Source organism: Ogataea haglerorum, assembly GCF_019207285.1.
Source record: "Ogataea haglerorum isolate 81-453-3 chromosome Unknown 81-453-3_NODE_9_length_481884_cov_97.824832, whole genome shotgun sequence".
Taxonomy (NCBI): domain Eukaryota; kingdom Fungi; phylum Ascomycota; class Pichiomycetes; order Pichiales; family Pichiaceae; genus Ogataea; species Ogataea haglerorum.
The window spans coordinates 351,982-373,222 of NW_025065159.1; the positions used below are offsets into that span (position 1 = coordinate 351,982).

The window sequence follows — 21,241 nt, forward strand, 5'->3', positions numbered from 1 at the left end:
AGTCCGAACCGATCGGTGTCTCGCGGAGTTAACACTACAATTTGGGCCTAGAAATTTCTGTTTCAGGAGAACTATTATGCAGCAAGGGAAAAAAATCACCGAATATAAACTCTTTTTCGCGAACCGTCTATAACCGAGCACTAGGGCTTTTGGCAGAGCTCCGCTTCATTCTCGGCCTTGCCACCGCCTGAAGTGCCCACGCTGACGAAAAGCGATATGATTAGCGCTGCCGCGCTGAACCCGATCGCCAGATAATAAACGTTTCGTATGCCATAGAACAGGGCCTTTGGGTGTAAATTTTGCTCCGGCTCTCCGTAGTATGGATCTCGGGCTGAAATTAAAACTGAACCTAAACTGAGCCCGACCACTGTGACTAGCTGAAGAATTGTGTTAAACACTCCAGCTGCCGCCCCCTGGTCTTTCACGTCGACGGCAGACATGGTCACCATGGTACAGACGTTGTAGGTAATATCACAAGCAATGGCTGACAAAATGTAGCCCCAGAACGGACCCAGCCAGTAATTTCTGTGGTAGTCTGTGGTAGCCCAGATAATGCTAGCTCCCAAAATGCAGGCGTTCCCTAGTATGAGCATCAGTTTTCCAGAGATCACGTGAAACGAAACCGCAACAAATAGGTTTGCGAAGATGCCACTCACCCCCATCGGCATTGCCGCAAGTGCAGTGTGCAGGGCTCCCCATTTTTTAATATCCTGGAAATAGAGCATCGGGTAGTATCCCAGACACCCGATGAACGTCACCCACGTGAGCGATGCCACCGCCATGCAGAGCACGAAGTTGTTGTTTTTCCAAAGCTGCATTGGCATGATCGGGTCGCGCGCCACGTACAGCTCCACCAGAACAAAAACTCCCAGCAGAAGAATTCCAACGAGCAGAAGAGAGTAGATGTAAGGGGTGTGCCATCTACGTTTTGTTGCGTCGACCTGCGTAAGAGAAAACGAGATGAGGGCAAATGCACCAAGAATCAAAACTGACCCGAGATAATCTAGCTTCAGTAACGTTTGCTTGACCGTTGTCCTGTCCAAGGGTTTGTCTTTGGGGATCACAAAATATGCAACTACAGTCACTGCCCCGAAAAATATAGCAGTGAAAAATTGCACAGCCTTCCAGCTGAATGCAGTAACAGACACGCCGCCGATCAGAAGACCAGCTATATATCCAACGGCACCACCGCTGGAGAACACGGCAAACGCAACATTGCGTCGTCGCGACTCTTTGTACAACGATCCTATGAGACCAGCACCCGCAGGTATCAGAGGCGCAAAAAATAGACCCTCAATGGCCCTGAGGATGACCAGACCGATGAAGTTTTTCATGAACCCCGCTACCAGTGACGCCAGAGTGAAGCCCAAAAAGCAGAAAAGCATCACACGACGTCGGCCGAAACAGTCAGTAAGCTTACCACCAATCAGCAGAAAGCTTCCACTCGAGAGCACAATTGACGAAACGCTCCACACCAGCTGGCCTCCATTGACCTGAAAGCTGTCAGCTAGATCCGTGAGGCTTGTTTGGAAACTGCCTTCCGGAATTGAACTGGTTGCCACCGCAAAGCAAACGACAATCACACAAAGAACCTCTTGGAAAGTGGATTTGAAAGCCTCAGGACGTGCATTAGGATCTCGAACGTGATGGCAGTCGGCAGCGCACTCCTCATCCTTGAGCTCAGGTTCAAGTGTCGCGACCATGCTCTATAAATTAAGGGGAATTGAGGCCACGGCTATAGACATGAATTTTACAATATATTTTTCTCGCCAAAATTTGTGAAATTTTTTGAGTTGTGGATTGCGCGCGGCGCTATTGTTAAACAAGCGGAAAAAACTGTTATAAGGGTAAAAGATAGCGGTTTGTGCATGAGTTCAAAGATTACTCACCAGTAATCGTCGGTCGTTGAGAAAATCCGAGACCTTCTGCCGAGTCGTGGCTAGGTTCTCCATGTAGTCCTGGTAGAACTGGATACCTTGCTTCAGGTTGTCGACCACCTCTCGAAAACCGCTCATCGTGTCTTGCAATACCCGTAAAGCAGTCTCGCGCTCCTTGCCTCCATGCAGCTGTCGTTTCAATGACTTGAAAATATCGTATAGGTCGTATATGAGCGATATGTCGCTGTCTTGGATCGCGGCTGTGCTTGTCAGAAATCCGAGCTCTGCATCGAACTTCCGCAAACTCTCGTCTAGAATGTACTGCATTGAGTTTTCATCCACAACGATATTTTGCGACACAAGCTTCTTATATTGTTCTGTCACCTGCATCAAGATTTGGTTTTCGTTCATTTTGATTCTCATGTTCTCCAGGAATTCATAGCGCTCGTTCTTCAGTTTTTTCAAATGCTTCACCTTGTCATCCAACTTAAACACCACGTCCTTGAAATCCGGGTTTAGATCCAATACTTGGCTTTTCGGAATAAATTCCTCCAAACTCTCAGCCGACTCGTACACCTGCAAATATGGCTTGAGGTCTTTGAGCTGCTGAAAAATAATGCGGTCGCCCTTTGCGGACTGGTCCAAGTATGATTCCAGCTTATTTAGCATTTCGTAGCACTCAGCCCCAGACTCGTCAAAATCTGGGACTTGCCACTTCGAGCCGTGCAATCTGCGCTGCTGCTGGTCGTTCTCTCGAGCTAGCTGCACTTCTTCCCAGAGCTTGACCAACTGAGGCCGTGCATTGCGCCGCGCCTCTCGCAACTCTGACTCTAGCTCTCTCAAAGTGCTCTGCCACCTCATCTGTTCCAATTTTTCTTTGTTTTCCCAAACCCAATTGGGTATGCTTTGTGGCTTCAAGATTGCTTCAATTTGTGCAGTCATGCCCGTATCACTTATTACCGTATCAATCTTTTTGTTGAGTTCTTCCAACGGTTCCTTAAAGTTGACCACAAAGTAGTTTTCCACACGGTCTTTGTAGGACATTGCAACCTGGATCACGCTATAGGGGACCAATCCCTCAAAGAGAGGTCTGCCGTATTCACCGCTATTAATGGCCTTATGCAAATCTATCAATTCCTCGGGCAGAATGCTTTTCACCATAGAAACTTTGGTTGGAGGCTCCACTTTTGGTATATCCTGTAAGTATATCAGGTCATTTTCTCGCTCAGCTTTCCGTAATGTATCATAAACTGTCTGGCGGAGCATCTTGAAGTCCTCCAGAGCTATTTCGTTGTCCAGTTTCGGCAATTTAGTGCTGAAAACTTGCTCTGCCTCGCGTAAATATGCTATTTCTTCACCGTATTTTTCCTGCTCTCCAGAGTGAATTGAGCATCGGTAATAGGCCGCAGCCTTGAAATGCAAAGCCTTGACATGTATGTGCTCAATCCAATCTTTTTTGAAACAAACAGTTTTCTTAGCCAGTGCAAGCGAATCGGCGTAGAATTGCGACACTTGCGCAGAGAGCTTTGAAATCACTGTGTTTTTCAGGTCGCTCTTCAGCGCAAAGAGCCAAAATTTCTCCTGTGCCTGCGCAAGCATCAGCAGCTGTAATGTTTCGAGAACATCCGACCGCAGCTCAAGCGGTACATTGGTTAGCTGCGGTATGATATGAGTTCGTAAAAGCTCAAAGTAGCCGGCAGAGTGCTGCAAATAGATGCACGACTGTTTGATTGCATCCAGACTGTGCTTATTGTCAACATTCAATGCCAGCTGAGAATAGGCCGCTGCTATTTGGTAAAGTACGTTTGCTCGTTCATAGGTTATTGATCTGTAAGTAAAAGGGCCGTCCACACGAACTCCCAGAGTGCCGTACCACGGCGACTCAATCGAATCTTCGGGAAACTTAGTCTGCAAAGACGCTAGCTGCACATAGTAGCGTTTAAGAAGAGCTATCGACTCCAGCGAGTAGGATGGAGCCTCTGCAGCCTTGCGCAACTGGTCGATCTCCTGCAAGTTTTTGTCAAAAGTAGAAGATGACTGATAAAACTCAGAATCTATTACCCCCTTCAGACATGTGTATAAACTCACACGATCTGTCTTCCGAAAGGGAACACTCAACAGTTTCGTTTCCATGCGCTCCTGGTAAATAAATAAATAAATAATGTCAGCCTGAAGTCGCGAACGGCGTATTTTTTTAACTGGTGTTCGGTGTGGGCACACCAGAGACCCCTTGAGAGTGATGTCTCAGATCAAATGCTACCTCCTGTCATGATCAACGGCTAACGAGATTTGCCGCAACTATATTCCGATATTCTGTATCTGACAAGAGGACAACATTGCCGACGGAATTTGCCGCTGTCTGTCTACCAAAAAGAACAGTGTCCCAAAAATCATTGATGCTCCGATTCAAACCGGGAACGAACTTTCAGCTGCTGCAATCTGAAGTGTGGGCTTATACAGTTGATTACAGTCAACAATAAACAAGTATTCGACTTCTCCTGCCACCAAGGAGCTCTGATAATGTCCAAGCCCAGCGCTTGAGGAATTAGGCACGTCTCTGTGCAAGCCATTTCGAAAATTCTATTGTGCAACGCGGACTTCTAAGCTGCCAGATCAAGGATTCTTTGGCCGAAGCAGCAAGTCTCAATATCTCCGACGGCCAACGCTAAAGATGAGGTGGATTTGTGAAGTGGCATGAGTAGGGCCTAGAAGGCTCAAATTTCAAAGAACGCGACCGATTGCTGCGCAGAGAACACGACACGTCGTTTAGGGTGTTGCATACTATTCTATGGTCTGTCCCTGCTATTTTTGGTTCCACACTTTCCAAGAATTGCTCGCTAGTTTCGGCATCTCGATGCCACCCAGAGTACTTTTGAAAATAAAGCTGATCCTCCCTTTAATTTTACTCTCCTGTGATTTCAGGAGAGACTCAAAAAATAATAAATATGGCAGGAAAGCAAGTAAAAGAACCGAATACCATAAGATCTAGATCTGTGACAGAGATTATGAAAACGAAATTCGCAACCAAACAGCTCGCGTACGGCACATTACCTCGCTGTCACCACCACCATGCTTGAGAAATGTGAGCTATCACATACCGAGGATTTCAAACCGGTCACACTGCAACTTGCCTACATGGCTTTTGCAAATTATGCTGCCACAGGAGATGAAACTAATGGCCTTGACGATATTGTAGCGTGATACATGTGACGCAGTGACGACTCCCTGCGCAGCAGCAAGGCAGCAAGGCTGTGCAATGTAACAGGAGTCCAAATAAAGCTTGGCTACACGTTAATAGACTCATGTGCAAAGATGTGCGGCGTTTTGTTTTTCCCTTTGCGATCTTTTTTTACTTTTCAATAATTCCTAGGAAGGAAATCTGAAAAAAAAAATTTCGCGTACAATAGGATCACGCTTGAGACAATAGATGGTGACGCCAGATACAATGTACTTTGATGTGTCGTGCACGTAATTTATCGTTCTAGACCTATATCGACAGGGGTCGACGAGGAAAATATAACGAAAATTTTCACCCTTAGGGGAGACGTTAGCGCTCTTGAAGAGCGCTAGGCATATACAGGAGCTGGCCTCTTCTGATATTCTTCCCTCGCCATTCATTTGTAAAGTCCGCTAAGCAGGCTGAGCGTACAAGGTAGCTCCACAAAAGAAAAGAGTTTGCTACCCGTGTTTTTTTTGTATACTTTTCAGACGCATCCGCCTCCGGATCAGGCAGCTGCATTGATTCCCGTTTCCCACCTTATAAAAATCCTCGATTCCCCATCTGTTTCAAGATTTGTCTTGAACCGGTACATTCATTTACTAGCTAGTTGATCCTGTCTTTTGACTCAGTCGTTCCTTACTACTCAACTACTGTCATTCTTTTAATTAAAATGAAGGTTTCCGCTGCTTTGGCCTCTTTGGCCCTTATTTCCTCCTCATTGGCTGCTCCTATGGCCCACGAGCACCACCACCACAAGAGAGAGGCTGCTGTTGTCTACGTGACCCACACCGTTGTTGTTGATTCAAACGGCCAGTTATCCACATTGAACGCGCAGGCTGCCGTTCCAACCACTGACAGCTCGGAGTCTTCTGTTACTTCGACGCCTCAAACTACCTCGAGTTCCTCTTCTTCTGAGGCCAGCGCAACCTCGAGCTCTGGCTCGAGCTCTGGTTCCTCGTCCATCGGCGGTGACCTTAGCGACTTTTCGGGCCCGAACGAGGAGTTCCAGGATGGTACCATCAAATGTTCTGACTTCCCATCTGGTCAAGGTGTTGTTGCCGTTGACTGGTTAGGATTCGGTGGATGGGCTTCCATCATGAAGGAGGATGGCACTACTTCCTCTTCTTGTGAGGACGGCTTCTACTGTTCTTACGCTTGCCAGGCCGGTATGTCCAAAACGCAGTTCCCATCGACCCAACCGTCCGACGGAAAGTCGATCGGTGGCCTCTACTGCAAAGATGGATACCTTTACAAATCCAACTCGGACTCTAACTACTTGTGTGAGTGGGGTCAGGACACTGGTTACGTCGAGTCCAGCATCGACCAGAATATTGCTCTTTGCAGAACCGACTACCCAGGTTCCGAGAACATGGTTGTTCCAACTCTGTTGGAGGCCGGTGGAAAGGCTCCATTGAGCGTCGTCGACGAGGACAACTACTACCACTGGCGGGGAGGCAAGACTTCTGCTCAGTACTACGTCAACAACGCTGGTGTCTCTATCGAGGATGGATGTGTCTGGGGTGACTCTTCGTCTGGTGTTGGTAACTGGGCTCCTTTGGTTATTGGTTCTGGCTACACCAACGGCAACACTTACTTGTCGCTGATTCCAAACCCTAACAACAAGAACGCACCAAATTACAACGTCAAGATCGAGGCTACCGACGGCTCCACCATCAACGGTGACTGCTCCTACATCGACGGTAACTTCAGCGGCGACAACACCGACGGATGTACCGTCACTGTCACCCAGGGCTCTGCCGTTGTCAAGTTCTACTAGATTGGCTGATGATTTTTTTGCTTTCTCCAAAATGTTGTGTTAACATTTCGTTTTTGATACCAGTCTCTTGCTATGCCGTTTAAGTATATGACGTAACAAGTATATTTGTACACTTAATATTTTGCCAAACACTCGGCTGTGCTATCCCCATGTATGGGGAAGCCAGATTAAGCAACAACTTAATTAAACCACTTTTAGAATGGAATCCGAGTATCCGCAATTGAACGTTGGCGCACAATTTAAGCCCGTCGACTCCATTTACGAGAACAGGCTGCGCCAGTTCATCGACGAGGGCGGCCAGTACTCTGGTCTTATGCTGCCAAAGTTCTACACCAAGGCCCGTCTCGACAACGGCTACAAAGAAGGGTCTGAAGGCTACATTGAGCTGAGAACGTGGGCGGCCCCCGGTCTTTCGAAGCCGCTGTTCAAGGACGTTATTCCGGCAAAGCTGGACGAGTTCAAGCCGTGCCGGAAGGGCGACCGCTTTGGCCCGGCCTGGTCGTCCCATTGGTTCGAGGTCAAAATAAAGGTCCCCGCTGCGTGGTCCGACGAGGAGCTTGTTGTTCTGAAGTGGGACGCTGGCGGCGAGGCGCTTGTTTTTGACGCCCATGGCCTCCCTCTGCAAGGCCTCACGGGCGGCGGTGAGCGCGTGGAGTTCGAGCTTCCAGCAGCGTGGCGGAGCACAGAGACCACGTTCTACATCGAGATCGGCTGCAACGGCATGTTTGGCAGCACGCAGGACAGCTACGAGTTGCGCGATGCCGACCTGGTTGTGCCGAACCTGGCTGCGCGCGCCCTGTACTACGACTTCTGGATGATCGGCGACGCTGCGCGCGAGCTCCAGGGTGCTCCAAAGCACAAGGCGCGCGAGGTGTGCAATCGTATCATGGACATTTTTGACAGCGACGATTCGGAAAGCATCCTGCGGTGTCGCGAGGTGGCCAGGGAGTACCTGGGCCCCGATGTGGACTCGGAGAAGGTATACGAGGGAAAGATGAGCAAATACAACGCCGTGTATGCGATTGGCAACTGTCACATTGACACAGCTTGGCTGTGGGACTTTGCCACGTCCAAGACGAAAATTGCGCGCAGTTGGTCCACCCAGCTGCGTCTGATCGACAAGTATCCGGAGTACGTGTTTGTGGCGTCTGCTGCACAGCACTTCAAGTGGTTGAAAAAATACTATCCCGACCTGTTTGCCAGGGTTAAGGAGTACGTCGCGCAGGGACGTTTCATCGCGCTCGGTGGCAGCTGGGTCGAAAACGACACTAATCTACCGAGCGGTGAGGGCCTGGCAAGACAGTTTTTGCTGGGCCAGCGCTGGTTCGAGGACCTGTTTGGCATCAAGAGCAACATATACTGGCTGCCCGACTCGTTTGGCTACTCGAGCCAGATCCCGCAGCTGTGCCGGCTGGCCGAGATGCCCAACTTCCTGACTCAGAAGCTATCGTGGAACAACATCAACCAGTTCCCGGAAAACACGTTCAACTGGGTCGGCATCGACGCGTCGCAGGTGCTCGTGCACATGCCGCCCGCCAACACGTACACGGCGGACGCGAACTTTGGCGACGTGAAACGGTCGATTTCGGGTCACAAGAACCTGTACAACGACCAGAAAGGTCTCCTGCTGTACGGCAAGGGCGACGGCGGCGGCGGGCCGAACGCGTCGATGCTCGAGAGACTGCGGCGAATTAGAGGCCTTGCCGAGACCGCTGCCGGCGAGATGCCGACGGTCCAGGTCGGTGTCACCGTTTCGGACTTTTTCGACAAGCTGCGCAGTGACACCGCCAACGGCGACAAGCTGCCCTCCTGGCGCGGCGAGCTGTATCTGGAGTTCCACCGGGGTACGTATACGTCGCAAGCCCGCGTCAAGCATCTGATGCGCACCGTCGAGCTGCTGATGCGCGATCTCGAGTATCTGGCTACCAAAGCCTCCGTGGAGCTAGACTACGCGTATCCGCACCGCAAGATCGACCGTCTGTGGCAGGATATCCTGCTGTGCCAGTTCCATGACGTGCTGCCAGGCTCGTGCATTGAGAAAGTGTACCGCGACGACGTGTGGCCGATGCTGGAACGTGTGCAGCGCATAGAGCTTGAGATGCTCGCCGAGATCAAAAAACTGTTCAAGCCCGGTAAGTATATTCTCAACACGTTTGGCTGGGACCGCGCCGCCATTGTGAGAACGGGCAGCAGCTGGATGCAGAAAGGGTACACCGCGGTGTCGTCGAAAAACGGCGTGCTCGTGCCGGTCGAGTCGTCGCAGGCGGTCAAGTACCGTTCCAAGATCACGCACCGCGACGGCGTGTACGTGATGGAGAACGGACGGCTGCGTGCCACGATCAGCGCGGACGGCGTGGTGACGAGTCTGTACGACCTGGTGCACCGCCGCGAGGTGCTCGATAGCTCCAAGATCGGCGGCGTGCGCTACGTGCTGTACTCCGACACGCCGCTGAGCTTCCCTGCGTGGGACACAGAGCTGTTTTCCTGGGAGAAGTACCATTTCATCAAGGCCACGGAAGTCAAAGTTCTGGAGACAGGCCCGCTGGTGTCGTCGCTCAAGGTGGAGCACGAGATCTCGGCAGACAGCAAGATCACGACGGTGATATCGCTGGATGCACTGCAGTCGCTGTCTGACAGAACGATGCTCAGGTTCGAGTGCCACGCCGACTGGCACGAAACGTACAAATTCCTCAAGGTGCAAGTCCCTGTTTCCGTGTACAACGACTTTGCCAGTTACGAGACGCAGTTTGGCATCACCAAGCGTCCAACGCACTTCAACACGACATGGGATATCGCTAAGTTCGAGTGCTGCTGCCACAAGTTTGTGGACTACTCGGACTACAACTACGGCGTGTCGATCCTGAACAATAACAAGTACGGTGCCAACGTACATGGCAACACTATGACACTGTCTCTGCTGCGTGCACCCAAGTACCCGGACGGCAACGCGGACATGGGCTCGAACGCGTTCAACTACGCAATCCTGCCCCACGGCGGCGCCCTGGGTATGGAAACCGTGCGTGCGGGCTGGGAGTTCAACGAACGCACGAGCCACGTTGGAGACTTTGGCAAGAGCATTGTTTCGGTTACCGGAGACGAAAACCTCGTTCTGTCGAATATCAAGCGGGGTGAAGACGATTCTGGCATGGATTCTGGCCACATTTACAGAAATCTTCCGAAGAAGTACGTTGGCCAGAAGACTCTTGTTCTGCGTTTGTACGAGGCTCTTGGTGGCAGAGCCAAAGCCACCGTCAAAATCAACTATCCTGTCGACAAGGTGTTCAAGACGAACTTACTAGAGGAGGAGAAGGAGGAGATCGCTGTTAAGGACGATGCATTTGAGGTGATCTCTAGGAGCTTCGAGGTGTCCACCTACAAGGTGGTTTTGAAAAAATAAAATGAAGCAAAGCAGAAATTAGGATAAATTCATTACTAGAAGCCAATATGAAATAATCAAGATATTATCTACCCAGATGGCGAGGCTGATGCTGAGCCAACTGGTTGCATCTGAGCTCGTAAATCTATAGCGATGGTGCTTTGAGGACTAAGTTAGTTTGAAGAGATATACGTCCTTGCTCTCTCATTCATGCACTAGACGTATGAACTTAAATTATAGGCTATGTCCCAAGTAGAGATTAGTAAAAAGTACTGTACATTGTCTGTGGCCGCCAATGCTTGCCTAGATACTAGAAGTGGCCACTTGTGTAGTATCTGAAAAGTGCTCCCGACTATCAACATGAACCTTGGCCGCATACAGAAACTAATCCACCTTCGCGTCAAACTCGATCTGTTTATCTGTGTCAATGTAAGAGTCGCAAACACACCATATACCAAGCCTATGCTCTCCAGCATCAGGTATCGTAAAATTCACACGCACTTGCTGGGACTCCCGGGGAATGGTAAGCTTTTTAATAGCATACAATTCTTTCCTCCTGCGCTCGCCAATGACAATCCACCAGTTCTCAGACTTTTTGTATGGGAACCGAGGACAAACGGCGTCCAAATCTTCTAGTTCCTCGTCTCGTTCAATGTTCACCACAATTTCCTTGGGCTGATTTGCTCTGATAGGTTCTTTGAGATCCAATTCATATGACAGTTCGAGGTTTGGATACTTGTTAACGAATTCGGCAACGCTTCCAAGCTCTTTTTCGTTTAGTGTTCTGAGAAGCTCGTCTCTGTCGTCGTCCTCAAGCGCCATGATGTCATACACAGTCTCAATTTTCTTTGCCTCACATTCTTTCAGTATGTCGTCGCTGAAGTAAGGGATCTGTTTCAACGGGTTGTCATTGGCCCACATGGCTTGGACGACCATCTGTGTCAGATCCATGGCAGACATAGCGTTTAGGAAACCTTCACTTGAGAGAACATCAACGGCCGCGTATAACAGGTTCACGAGCTTCAGTAAAATTTTGTTCAGGTCTCCTGTCAGGTCTGGGGGCAGATTAATTCTCGAAAGGTGGGCCTGAATCAGAACGAAACATTTGAATGACGGCGATTCAAAGTTCTTGAGGCTCACGCTTCTCAACGGGAGTCGGTTGTAAAGCTTTCCTAGGAATTCGTCTTCGTGGTTTCGAATAGGAAGGTTGTCAAATTCATGAGCAGAAGCCACGATTTCTAAGAGTCCACGCAAATTAGTTTTGTTGTTGAGAGACAGTGAAAACGTTTGCATAGTCACAAACGAGACATTGTAGTACGCAGATATCATGCAGCCGTTCAAAGGTTTTATTTCATCCTTGAGCTCCTCTTCCTCTTCCTCTTCCTCGTCTTCATCAATATCAAGCTTCATAATTTTGGCCTCAACCAGATCATTCAGTGTGTTTTCAACAAGCTCAGACAAGTACTCGGAGACACCGTCCTCGCTCGTATCCCTTAGGCCATAGTAGCTTGGGTTGCTTTGTAATCTTCTGTAGAAGTAAGAGTAAGTTATCCAATCAACACAGTCCTGTCGACTTTTAAGTAGCTGGGTGCTAATATCGTTCACAAATGCATCATGAATATGATACGTGAGCTGACTTTCAATTGGCAGCGACTCTCCAAGGAACTTCTTGTAATAACCGACTTTCTCTTCATTTGTGAGAATCAACGCCCTAGAAGTCGCTTTCTGGTTTCTCGAAAGGCCCACCATCTCAAGTATATCGTTGATTGTGTAGTCAACATACCTGTGTTCTTTTCCTTCATAAATTTGTGTGCTCAAGACAATGACAAATTCCGCAGGCGGAGACCAATTACAGGTATCTTTGGTGGCGATCAAACATGTCAGGGCGCCGGCAGAATACAATTTCTCAACAAGAGTCCGATCACTGTTTGCCATGCCCGTGTAGTAAAAACCAATACCGTACTTGAGAGCTTCTTTCAAAGATGAATCATGTACGCGGTCCAGATACTTTTCAATACTTTCCAACTCGACTCTCAGCCAGTTGGCGTCGTCTTTCGTTATCAATCTAATCAGCTCCTTGGAGATATCGACGCAGTGGCTTCTTGACGGTACAAACAACGTACACCTTTCCTCGTTAAGATGCTTGATTGCGTTGAATGCTGGTCGAATCATTGCTAAAATCATGGATGGATGGTGTGTCAGCTGATAGGCCTGGAATTTTACTTCGAGAGGATACTCTCTTTCCTTTGAATCGAAATTGAAGTTGCATTGTTTGGAGACACCAAGCCAATCAGCAACGTCTCTTGAGTTTGCCAGAGGGGAACCTAGAGCAACGATTCGGATGTTTTTCTTCAAATTGAGGGCGATAAACCTAAGACGGCTCAGGACAAGCTCATAAACGGGATCAAAACCGATTGCGTGACAGTCATCTGCAATAACGAGCTCTATCGATTGCACATTCTTTCTTTGCTGCCAACGCCTAGAAATGAGATCAAACTGTTCGGGAGTTGCCAAGATCAAATGTGAGCCTCCGATTAATTTCAAGTCCGCACTTAATTCGCCAGTCAACTTATTTATCTCTTTGCCCCCAAATAGCGGACCTAAGACCTTTTTCCAGCGTTTCAATAGCTGATCAATTTGATACTGTTCAGTGGCAAGATAAACAGCCCGACCTTTTTCTTCATTCCAGTGGCTCAGCAATGCAATCTCCGCAATTGTAGTCTTTCCGCATCCCTTAGAGCAAAAACAGAGCGTACTCTCCGATGTATTGAACACAGTATCGAAAACCTGCGATTGGATCCTATTGAAGGTTTTGAAGCTGAAAATCTTGCTGAACTCTCCAACTTCGCTGGTCTCAATCAAATCAAAATCCAAAAGGGGTGTAGGAGCAGGGAATTTTTTCGGCACTTTGAGATTGCTCAACATAATGGGCACCCTTGTCTCGCAGTGAAGCCATCGATCGCTAACCAAAGACACAAAATAGTTTGGCTGTGAAGAATCAATGAATGGCACGGTGAAATCAACTAAATGTGGCTGGTCAATGTACTTGCTTTGCACAATGAGGGTGGTGTAATAAAGAAGTTTCTCTGAGTCGCAATCTTCCACAAGAAGAATAAACTGCTCACTCCATCCATGGATATCATAGTCCCATTTCCACGAAGGTATTATTTCTGCCTCCACCTTCAGTAATGACGGAGTGATTGGCTGGGCTTGGCAAGACATCGTCAACTTGGGGAATTTTTGAAGCAGCTCGAAGCCAATACGTCCGAACCGCTCAGACTTTAGAGCCTGCGCAACCTCGAATTCGTCAGAAAGACGCAAATAGTATTTCCACGGAGTCATCGACCGCTCAGTAGTTTGTATGATCTCAAAGGGGGCCTTAGGAAACTGCCGGAACGGCGAGTTCGTCAACCATAAACGTCTTTCGATGATTTTGCATAGGTCAATCAGTAGAGCTGCTAGCCGGGGCCAGCCCTTCTTTAACGCCATTTCCAGCATGGCCCGAAATAGACGACCAGCAGATTGAACCACATAAATCATGTCTGCCATCAAAGCAAAACCTTCAAGTCGAAGCTGTGAAATATAGGCCTGAAGCAGAATACTGATTTTTGCTAGTGGATCTTCATTTGATTCGCTCACCGGTATTGGAGCTCTCTCCATCAGCTTCTTGATTTCCATCTTTTCTTCCTGTCTGACAGGAATGTATTTGAACTCCTCACTGCTAGCAAACATTCTGAACAGATCAGTCTCGTTCATATCAGGATGCAGGTGTTTGGAATAATTGCGAATGCTTCTGTAAGAGATATAGTAATGCGAGGCAATGCGGCCCATGTCAGTGGCCGTTATTTGGTCTTTTTCAAAGCTGTATTTTATCAACCCGTTTTTCATGAGCAGCAGAAGAGCGGAGTATGCCAAATCGCGTCGTCTTTCAATTAGATCTGTGTCATTTTCGTATTCCATCCCAACGTGATACAAACTGCGTGAGTGCAACATGCGGACATACAGGTAGGTGTAACCCAGCCATTTTATGCAGTCCTCCAAAGACTGGATGGTTCCCAGCACTATTTCGGCATTGAGATTGTCCACAAGCTTGGAAACCAGTTGGGACTCAATTGGCAGCTGCTGATTCAATATTGCAAGGTAGTACTTCACCTCGTCCTGGTTGGTGATAATTATACCCTCACCATGAGTATCATATCTCGGTCTACCAGCTCTTCCTAGCATCTGAAGAATATCCTGAGGGGAGAGCTCAACCCACGTGCCTTTCTCAGGAGAATAAACATTCGTACCTTTTATAATGACCGTATGCGCAGGTAAGTTCACACCCCATGCCAGAGTTGCCGTGGAAACCAGCACCTTCAAATAGCCTTGGGCAAAAAGGTCCTCGGTCGTAGACCGATCCTTTTTGTTCATTCCAGCGTGATGGATTCCAAAACCCATAGGTAGCACATTTTTGAGGCCCTCGCTGGCCGCTTCTTGCGCTTCAGTTCTCAGAATCTCTTGGACTCCTGAAGTAAACGTGAGCAAATCTGTCACCCTCTCTGTTTCAATCAGCTTGTCCACGATCCATTTAGCCGTCTTCTCCGTCTCCTTTCTAGAGTGCACAAAAATAATCACCTGGTGTCCATTGGAAAGATTTTCCACAACTTTATCGTAGCACACTTCATACATTGCCTGAAATCGCTTTAGTGACTTCTTCTCCGTAATGCCAACAAATTGCTGAGCTAGCGGACATGGACGGTAGGTCGCATCGAAATAAAACAAACCTCTTTCGTCCACTCGCAAGAATCGGGCAACATCAACGTAGTTTGGTAACGTAGCAGACAGTCCAACCAGCCTCACTGGTTCCTCATTGTTGTCATCCACGTATTTGAGCGTTCTGGCCACGATACTTTCCAGAACGGGTCCTCTTACATCGTGCAACAGATGAATTTCGTCCAGAATGATCAGCCTGACCAGTCGAACATAAGAGGCATCGTTCATTTTTCTCGTGATGACGTCCCATTTCTCTGGAGTCGTGACCAATATTTGAGTGGTCGCAATTTGGTGTTTAGTGAGATTGGAGTCACCTGTCAGCTCGTTCACAGTTATATTGAACTGACTCAGTCTTCTTTGTAGCTCGCGTACCTGCTCCTGGACCAAAGCTTTCAGAGGAGCAATGTATACAATTTTGAAGTCATTCAGACTTATAGTTTCATCGTCGTTCATAAATTGGGAGATTGTTCGCAAAATAGTCAACATAGCAACGTTGGTCTTACCTGCTCCTGTGGGAGCACACATTAATATGTTTCGATCGTCGTGAAAGGCTGCGGGATAAACTTTGGACTGTATTCTATTAAGAGTTTTGGTTTCGTTTGAAGGAAATGCGGTCTGTGCCCATTCCGGCAGCTCGGTAATGTCCACAAGTTTCTCGTCGGCCTCGAAATCTGGTTTTTTAGGGGGCGGTACATGTATTTCCTCCCAGCTTTTGCGAACACGTTTGAAAGATCCTTGAGGAAGCTGAAATTTAGTATTTGTCATCAGATGCGAGCCCTGCTCGAAAATTAAGCTCTCAAGGTCAACGTATCTGGGCACTTGCTTTTTGACGTCTTTCTTTTCTGTTTCAGTCAGCTTTTGTCGTTTCGTTGATGTCTCTTCGTCGCTATGTTTTCTTATGCCCTTATACTGGTTGACCCAAAACTCTAATCCTTTAGAAATCATGGTGTCAAATATCTGTGGTTTTTCTGTCTCTGACGCTTGTGAAAGCTTGATAGCAAAATATATCTCCAACGGATGCTTAGCGATTTTCCTTACAAGGTCATTGGGCTCATAATCAAATAATTGAAGAACACTAGACTCGAATTTGCGCATATCGAGTTCCTCGTCGGCAAGCTTGGTAAGTAATTCATTGATCCTTTGCGAAAGCTCTGTGTGTCTGTAGGAGTCAAAATCCTTCAACTCTTGAGCAAGGAGTCTCGTAAGCCAGTACTTATCCACCGATTTAATATCAAATTCTTCAGTCTCGGCAGATCCGTCAGCTGTAAGCACAAGAACGTCGTCTCGAACTTCTTGAGCTTCAGCCGGCTCCTCTTCCTCTTCCTCTTCGTCCTCTTCCTCTTCTTCTTCCTCTTCTGCAGCATCTTCGTCTTCCTCATCTATAACTACTCCTCCCTCTTCGTCGCCGTCCAGAGGCTTCCAGTCATCGATTTCCTTGCTCAGATCGAGAACCTTTTGAAAAACCTCGTCCTCAAGTTTCTTACCCATAGTCTCTTCAATAGTGTCTTTTCGCTGCAGGTCCGTCAGTCGCTCATTTTTCAATATCTCTAGAATAATGTCGGCCATCGACTGGACAATGTCTCCCGGAACGTCGCTATCCAATTGCTCTGAACACCAAACGAGTATATTCTCGTATACTTGCTGAGACTTTTCACTGGTCGGCACATAAGTAAGCTCCTCAACAGAAGCATCAAGAAGCGTCTTCATCGAACGATTAACTTTCTTCTTTTTCCTTGCGACCGGCACAGGGGCTTCCTTTATCTCTCTTTCCACTCGAGAGCCCATCTCCTTAATGCTGATCTTACCAACGACGCTCTGGGGAGTAGTCGAGACAGGAGAGTCGCGTCTCTCATCCATCAATCGTCGGTTGGCCCGAAGGACCTTATTCGACATTTCGTCGTACTTATACTGGGAATTCGAGGACATGTACTTGATATATTTTTTGTATTATTTTTTATACCATTATATAAGCACAACGAAGTGCTCTGTCGCGACTGCTGTTTTTCTCGTCGACCGTCGGCAAGCGACGCTGGAAATTTGCTTTCCGAAACCTCATGGCTCAAGAATTTTTATTTAGAGGGGATAACAAAACCACCTTATCTTTAGCACTTCTCTTCATAATAGTTCAATGCTGAGATTTTTATCCAAGAGAGCTCCGGTCCGCGTCTCTCCCAGACTGGCCAGAACACTGGCCACCGAGTCCGACATCGTGAGAATTGATTTGCCCGAATCCTCATTCGAGACTTACGAGTTGGACGCACCAGAGTTGACCTTCGAAACCGAAAAGAGTACTTTGCTGCAAATGTACAAAGACATGATCATCATCAGAAGAATGGAGATGGCAGCCGACGCTCTTTACAAGGCCAAGAAGATCAGAGGTTTCTGCCATCTTTCTGTCGGACAAGAGGCCATTGCTGTCGGTATTGAAAATGCCATTGACGGCAATGACGACGTGATCACCTCTTACAGATGCCACGGCTTCACCTACATGAGAGGTGCTCCAGTGAAGGCTGTCCTTGGAGAGCTGATGGGTAAGAGATGTGGAGTGTCTTACGGTAAGGGAGGATCCATGCATATGTACGCCCCGGGATTCTACGGAGGAAACGGTATCGTGGGAGCCCAGGTGCCATTGGGAGCAGGACTTGCCTTTGCTCACCAATACAGAGACAAGCCAAACTGCACATTCACCTTGTATGGTGACGGTGCCGCCAATCAAGGTCAGGTGTTCGAGTCCTTCAACATGGCCAAGCTGTGGAACCTCCCATGCGTCTTTGCCTGTGAGAACAACAAGTACGGTATGGGTACTTCGGCCTCCAGATCTTCTGCCATGGTGGAGTACTACAAGAGAGGTCAATACATTCCTGGTCTGAAGGTCAACGGTATGGACATCCTTGCCGTCTACCAGGCCTCCAAGTTTGCCAAGGACTGGTGTATTTCCGGCAACGGACCTCTGGTGTTGGAATACGAGACCTACCGGTACGGAGGACACTCCATGTCCGACCCAGGCACCACCTACAGAACCAGAGAGGAGGTTCAGAACATGAGATCCAGGAACGATCCTATCTCCGGCCTCAAGGCCCATCTTTTGGAGTTCGGAATTGCCACTGAGGACGAGATCAAGGCCTTTGACAAGTCTGCTAGAAAGTACGTCGACGAGCAAGTCAAGGAGGCAGAGATCTCTCCACCACCTGAGGCCAAGATGGACATCCTGTTTGAAGACGTCTACGTTCCAGGTTCCGAGATTCCGGTTCTCAGAGGAAGAATCAGAGACGACTCGTGGTCTTTCGAGAAGAAAGGCTTTGCCTACAAATAGATGTGCTACCACAAAAATACAATGTCAGATTCTTAACTCAAAAATACACTTCTTACTCGTCCGCAGGCACCTCCATGTAGTTTGGATCGTGCTTGTTCTTCTCGTACTCGCCCGACTCGATCGTCTCGTAGGTGATCACCTCCTGGTAATCGTCGTTGTCAACCACCTCTGTGAACACGGGCTTGGCCTGCGACCGGGCGTCGATCGAGTCGACGTCGACGTCGCCGTCGCCATGAACCGTCACCGGAGGAGACTCCTTGGCGGCGGCAGGGTCCAGCGACTTGTACGTGACTGGCTCAGGTTCCTGTTTCGGCTCCTGTTTCTCGCTGCTGCCGGTCGACAGCGGAACCACCTTTTTGGTCAAAGAGCTGGCTCCCGACTTCGGTTTCGTCTCGGATTCTTGTGTATTGGTCTGCTCCGACGAATCCACTTTCTGGGAGGTGGTCGGAGAGCCTGCGGCCACAGCAACGCCCGGCGTCGAGGCAGCAGCACCACCTTGTCTGGCCGGTGGCTCCTCCTGGAGAGGTTCGACGGATTTCTTGGATTCTGCGAGCTTTGCGATATCCGCCACATCGGCGCCTTTCTCGAGGTGCTCTGTGACAGCATCGATACCGGCAGCGTCAACGGCGGCGGCAGCGATGCCGGCGCTGGCTCCCGTGGCGGTCACCGAGGTGATCTCCTCAGAGGGGACCTTAGACTTGCTAGGCTTGCTGGAGCTGGCGGACGGTGGCGAGCCAGCATCCACAGAAGCTTCCTTGGAGTCGCCCTTGGAGACGTATTTCGAAACATCTTTGGGAATATCCTTCGGAGAGTCTTTCACGGAGTGATTCAGATTGTCAGTGGAAACGCCTTTGGAAGCTTGCTCGTCCAGTGTGCCGGTATGGGCCCCTGGAGCGACGAACGCAGTGCTTTCCGGCTTTGGCTCAGGCTTAGGATCAACAGACTTCTGAGCTGGGGTACCTCCTATCTGAGGACTCGCAATGCCAGAAACGCTCTTGGCTCCGGTGTTCAGCAGCGCATCTGCACCAGCGACGCCTGCACCAGCGACGCCTGCACCAGCGACGCCTGCACCAGCGGCAGCGGCAGCGGCACCAACACCTGCAGCGGCACCGACTCCAAGTGCTCCAATGGCATTGTGCGTTTTCTTTTCATGCTCCTTTGCCTCTCTCTCCTCCCGCTCCTTCTGCTGAGCAGCTAGCTCCTCCTTTTTCTTTCGCTGCTCCTCCTCGGCGAGCCGCTTGCGCTCGGCCTCGGCCTGAATACGGAGCCGCTCCTGCCTTCTGGCCTCCTCAGTTCTCATCTGCTGCTTCTCCAACTCCCAGTCCTCAGCAGCCTTAGTTGCTGCGCTGTGTTTCTCTTTCAGCTGTTCTTGGGCCTCGGTGGTCAAATACTCCTTCTTGGCCTTGTGCTGGTCCACATGGCTCTGGATTAAATTAACGTGCTCCTGTAGTGTGTCTGCGTTGCGCTTGCTCTGTGCGTGCTGGGCACCGATAATGGCAACCTTGCGCTCGGCCTCGAGCTTCTTTCTCGTGGCGCCGGCAATAGCTCCCAGTTTCTCGTGTTTCGACGAAGCAAGCCCCTCCAATTGCGCAATCTTCTCCTCGAGCTCCTTCTCTTTCTCGCTTAGCTGGCTCTCTGCCTCGTCCGCCTTCTGCCTGTACTCCTCCGCCAAAGCGCGCACTTCCTTCTCCATTTGAGTCTCGACCTCCTGCTGCTCCTTGGCATGCGTCAGGGCCTCTGTCAGCTCCTGCTGGCGCCGCTCCGCGCGCTGGTGCGCCTCCTCCTTGTCGGTCACGTGCTTCTCGGCAGCCTTTTTCTCGGCCTCCTCGTAGTCGATGGCGTCTTGCTCGATCTTGGCCTTCACGTCCGCAATGTACTGCTCGTACGCGCTTTTGCTGGCGGCCATGTCCTCGTCGAGCTTCTTCATCGGCTCGGCAAACGCAGCCAAAATCGCAGCGTTCTCCTTGTCGATGACAGCCGTATACTTCCGGAGCTCTTTCGCGAGCTTCGACTCGTCCTTCTTGACAAAATTCTCCTCTTCCTCCTTGGCGCGCAACTCGTCCCGCTTGAGGTTCTCCTGCACCTGCTCGTCCACCTGCTTCAAAACTGGGGCGACTCTCTTTTTAGCAATTTCGTAGATCTGGGCCTCGGTCAGCATCAGGCCAGCGCCGAGATTTAGCACCCGGTCCAAATTCTGCACCTGTGTGTTGTTCAGCGCCTGCGACGCCAGAAGCTTGTTCTCCTTGTAACGATAGAGCATCTTGGGCTTGTCGAACGTGGCCTCGCGCTCGTCTGGCGGCGCAGCAAGCGGCTCGGTCTCGCCTATCGGCTCCTCGTCCTCCACGACGTCGCCGGTCGGCTCCTGCAGGGCCTCTTCTGAAGCGGTGTCTGCAACAGGCTCTGGTTCGGGCTCCTGAGTCTCTTCAGGCTCTTCCGTCTCTTCGGGCTCTTCAGTCTCTTCGGGCTTCTCGGGCTCTGCAGGCTCCTGTGTCTGTTCGACAGGCTCACTTTCTGTCGTTTCTGTCTGCGGCTCCTGCGCAACTTCTTCAGCCGCCACGGCTTCTTCCTGCTTCTCCTCCTGTGTCTCCGACTCCGCGTCGGATTTCTGCACTGGAGCCGGCTCCGTCACTGTCTCATTTTCCTTCGTCTTCTCCTGGTTTGATGCTGCTTTTGTGCTCTTTCCCTTAGGACGGAACGGAGAAATCCAGATGTTGTCCTTGGACGTGCTGGCCACACGCTTCAATTGGGTCACCACGCCGGTCTTGGTCGACTTGGGCGCCATCAGGTCTGCGATTTCTGCGGACGCCATTAGATTAAATTGTCTTAATATTTCCTAGCAATAAATGCTGCACTTGAAATTTCGCTACCCCAAATAAGGTTGCTCCATTAGGACATGTTGCCAAAAACGGAATATTCGTACCAC

General features: G+C 49.5%; 8 protein-coding genes across 8 annotated transcripts; 3 read left to right on the top strand and 5 right to left on the bottom strand.

The window, feature by feature from the left end:
* Positions 1 to 140: 140 nt before the first annotated feature.
* KL911_003537 (uncharacterized protein) lies at positions 141 to 1,703 on the bottom strand (the record flags this gene model as incomplete). Its single annotated transcript, XM_043198728.1, has 1 exon — positions 141 to 1,703. One exon carries the CDS (start codon positions 1,701 to 1,703, stop codon positions 141 to 143), a length of 1,563 nt encoding a protein of 520 aa, XP_043053868.1.
* A 171-nt stretch (positions 1,704 to 1,874) lies between these two features.
* On the bottom strand, positions 1,875 to 4,010 carry KL911_003538 (uncharacterized protein; the record flags this gene model as incomplete). The annotated part of the gene is made up of 1 exon (XM_043198729.1): positions 1,875 to 4,010. One exon carries the CDS (start codon positions 4,008 to 4,010, stop codon positions 1,875 to 1,877), a length of 2,136 nt encoding a protein of 711 aa, XP_043053869.1.
* A 273-nt stretch (positions 4,011 to 4,283) lies between these two features.
* Positions 4,284 to 4,657, bottom strand: KL911_003539 (uncharacterized protein; the record flags this gene model as incomplete). Its single annotated transcript, XM_043198730.1, has 2 exons — positions 4,284 to 4,457; positions 4,613 to 4,657. 2 exons carry the CDS (start codon positions 4,655 to 4,657, stop codon positions 4,284 to 4,286), a joined length of 219 nt encoding a protein of 72 aa, XP_043053870.1.
* A 1,110-nt stretch (positions 4,658 to 5,767) lies between these two features.
* Positions 5,768 to 6,874, top strand: KL911_003540 (uncharacterized protein; the record flags this gene model as incomplete). The annotated part of the gene is made up of 1 exon (XM_043198732.1): positions 5,768 to 6,874. One exon carries the CDS (start codon positions 5,768 to 5,770, stop codon positions 6,872 to 6,874), a length of 1,107 nt encoding a protein of 368 aa, XP_043053871.1.
* Positions 6,875 to 7,073: 199 nt separating this feature from the next.
* On the top strand, positions 7,074 to 10,271 carry KL911_003541 (uncharacterized protein; the record flags this gene model as incomplete). The annotated part of the gene is made up of 1 exon (XM_043198733.1): positions 7,074 to 10,271. The coding sequence occupies one exon, from the start codon at positions 7,074 to 7,076 to the stop codon at positions 10,269 to 10,271; it is 3,198 nt and encodes a 1,065-aa protein (XP_043053872.1).
* A 363-nt stretch (positions 10,272 to 10,634) lies between these two features.
* KL911_003542 (uncharacterized protein) lies at positions 10,635 to 16,931 on the bottom strand (the record flags this gene model as incomplete). The annotated part of the gene is made up of 1 exon (XM_043198734.1): positions 10,635 to 16,931. The coding sequence occupies one exon, from the start codon at positions 16,929 to 16,931 to the stop codon at positions 10,635 to 10,637; it is 6,297 nt and encodes a 2,098-aa protein (XP_043053873.1).
* A 202-nt stretch (positions 16,932 to 17,133) lies between these two features.
* On the top strand, positions 17,134 to 18,318 carry KL911_003543 (uncharacterized protein; the record flags this gene model as incomplete). The annotated part of the gene is made up of 1 exon (XM_043198735.1): positions 17,134 to 18,318. One exon carries the CDS (start codon positions 17,134 to 17,136, stop codon positions 18,316 to 18,318), a length of 1,185 nt encoding a protein of 394 aa, XP_043053874.1.
* A 52-nt stretch (positions 18,319 to 18,370) lies between these two features.
* KL911_003544 (uncharacterized protein) lies at positions 18,371 to 21,127 on the bottom strand (the record flags this gene model as incomplete). The annotated part of the gene is made up of 1 exon (XM_043198736.1): positions 18,371 to 21,127. The coding sequence occupies one exon, from the start codon at positions 21,125 to 21,127 to the stop codon at positions 18,371 to 18,373; it is 2,757 nt and encodes a 918-aa protein (XP_043053875.1).
* Positions 21,128 to 21,241: the final 114 nt, after the last annotated feature.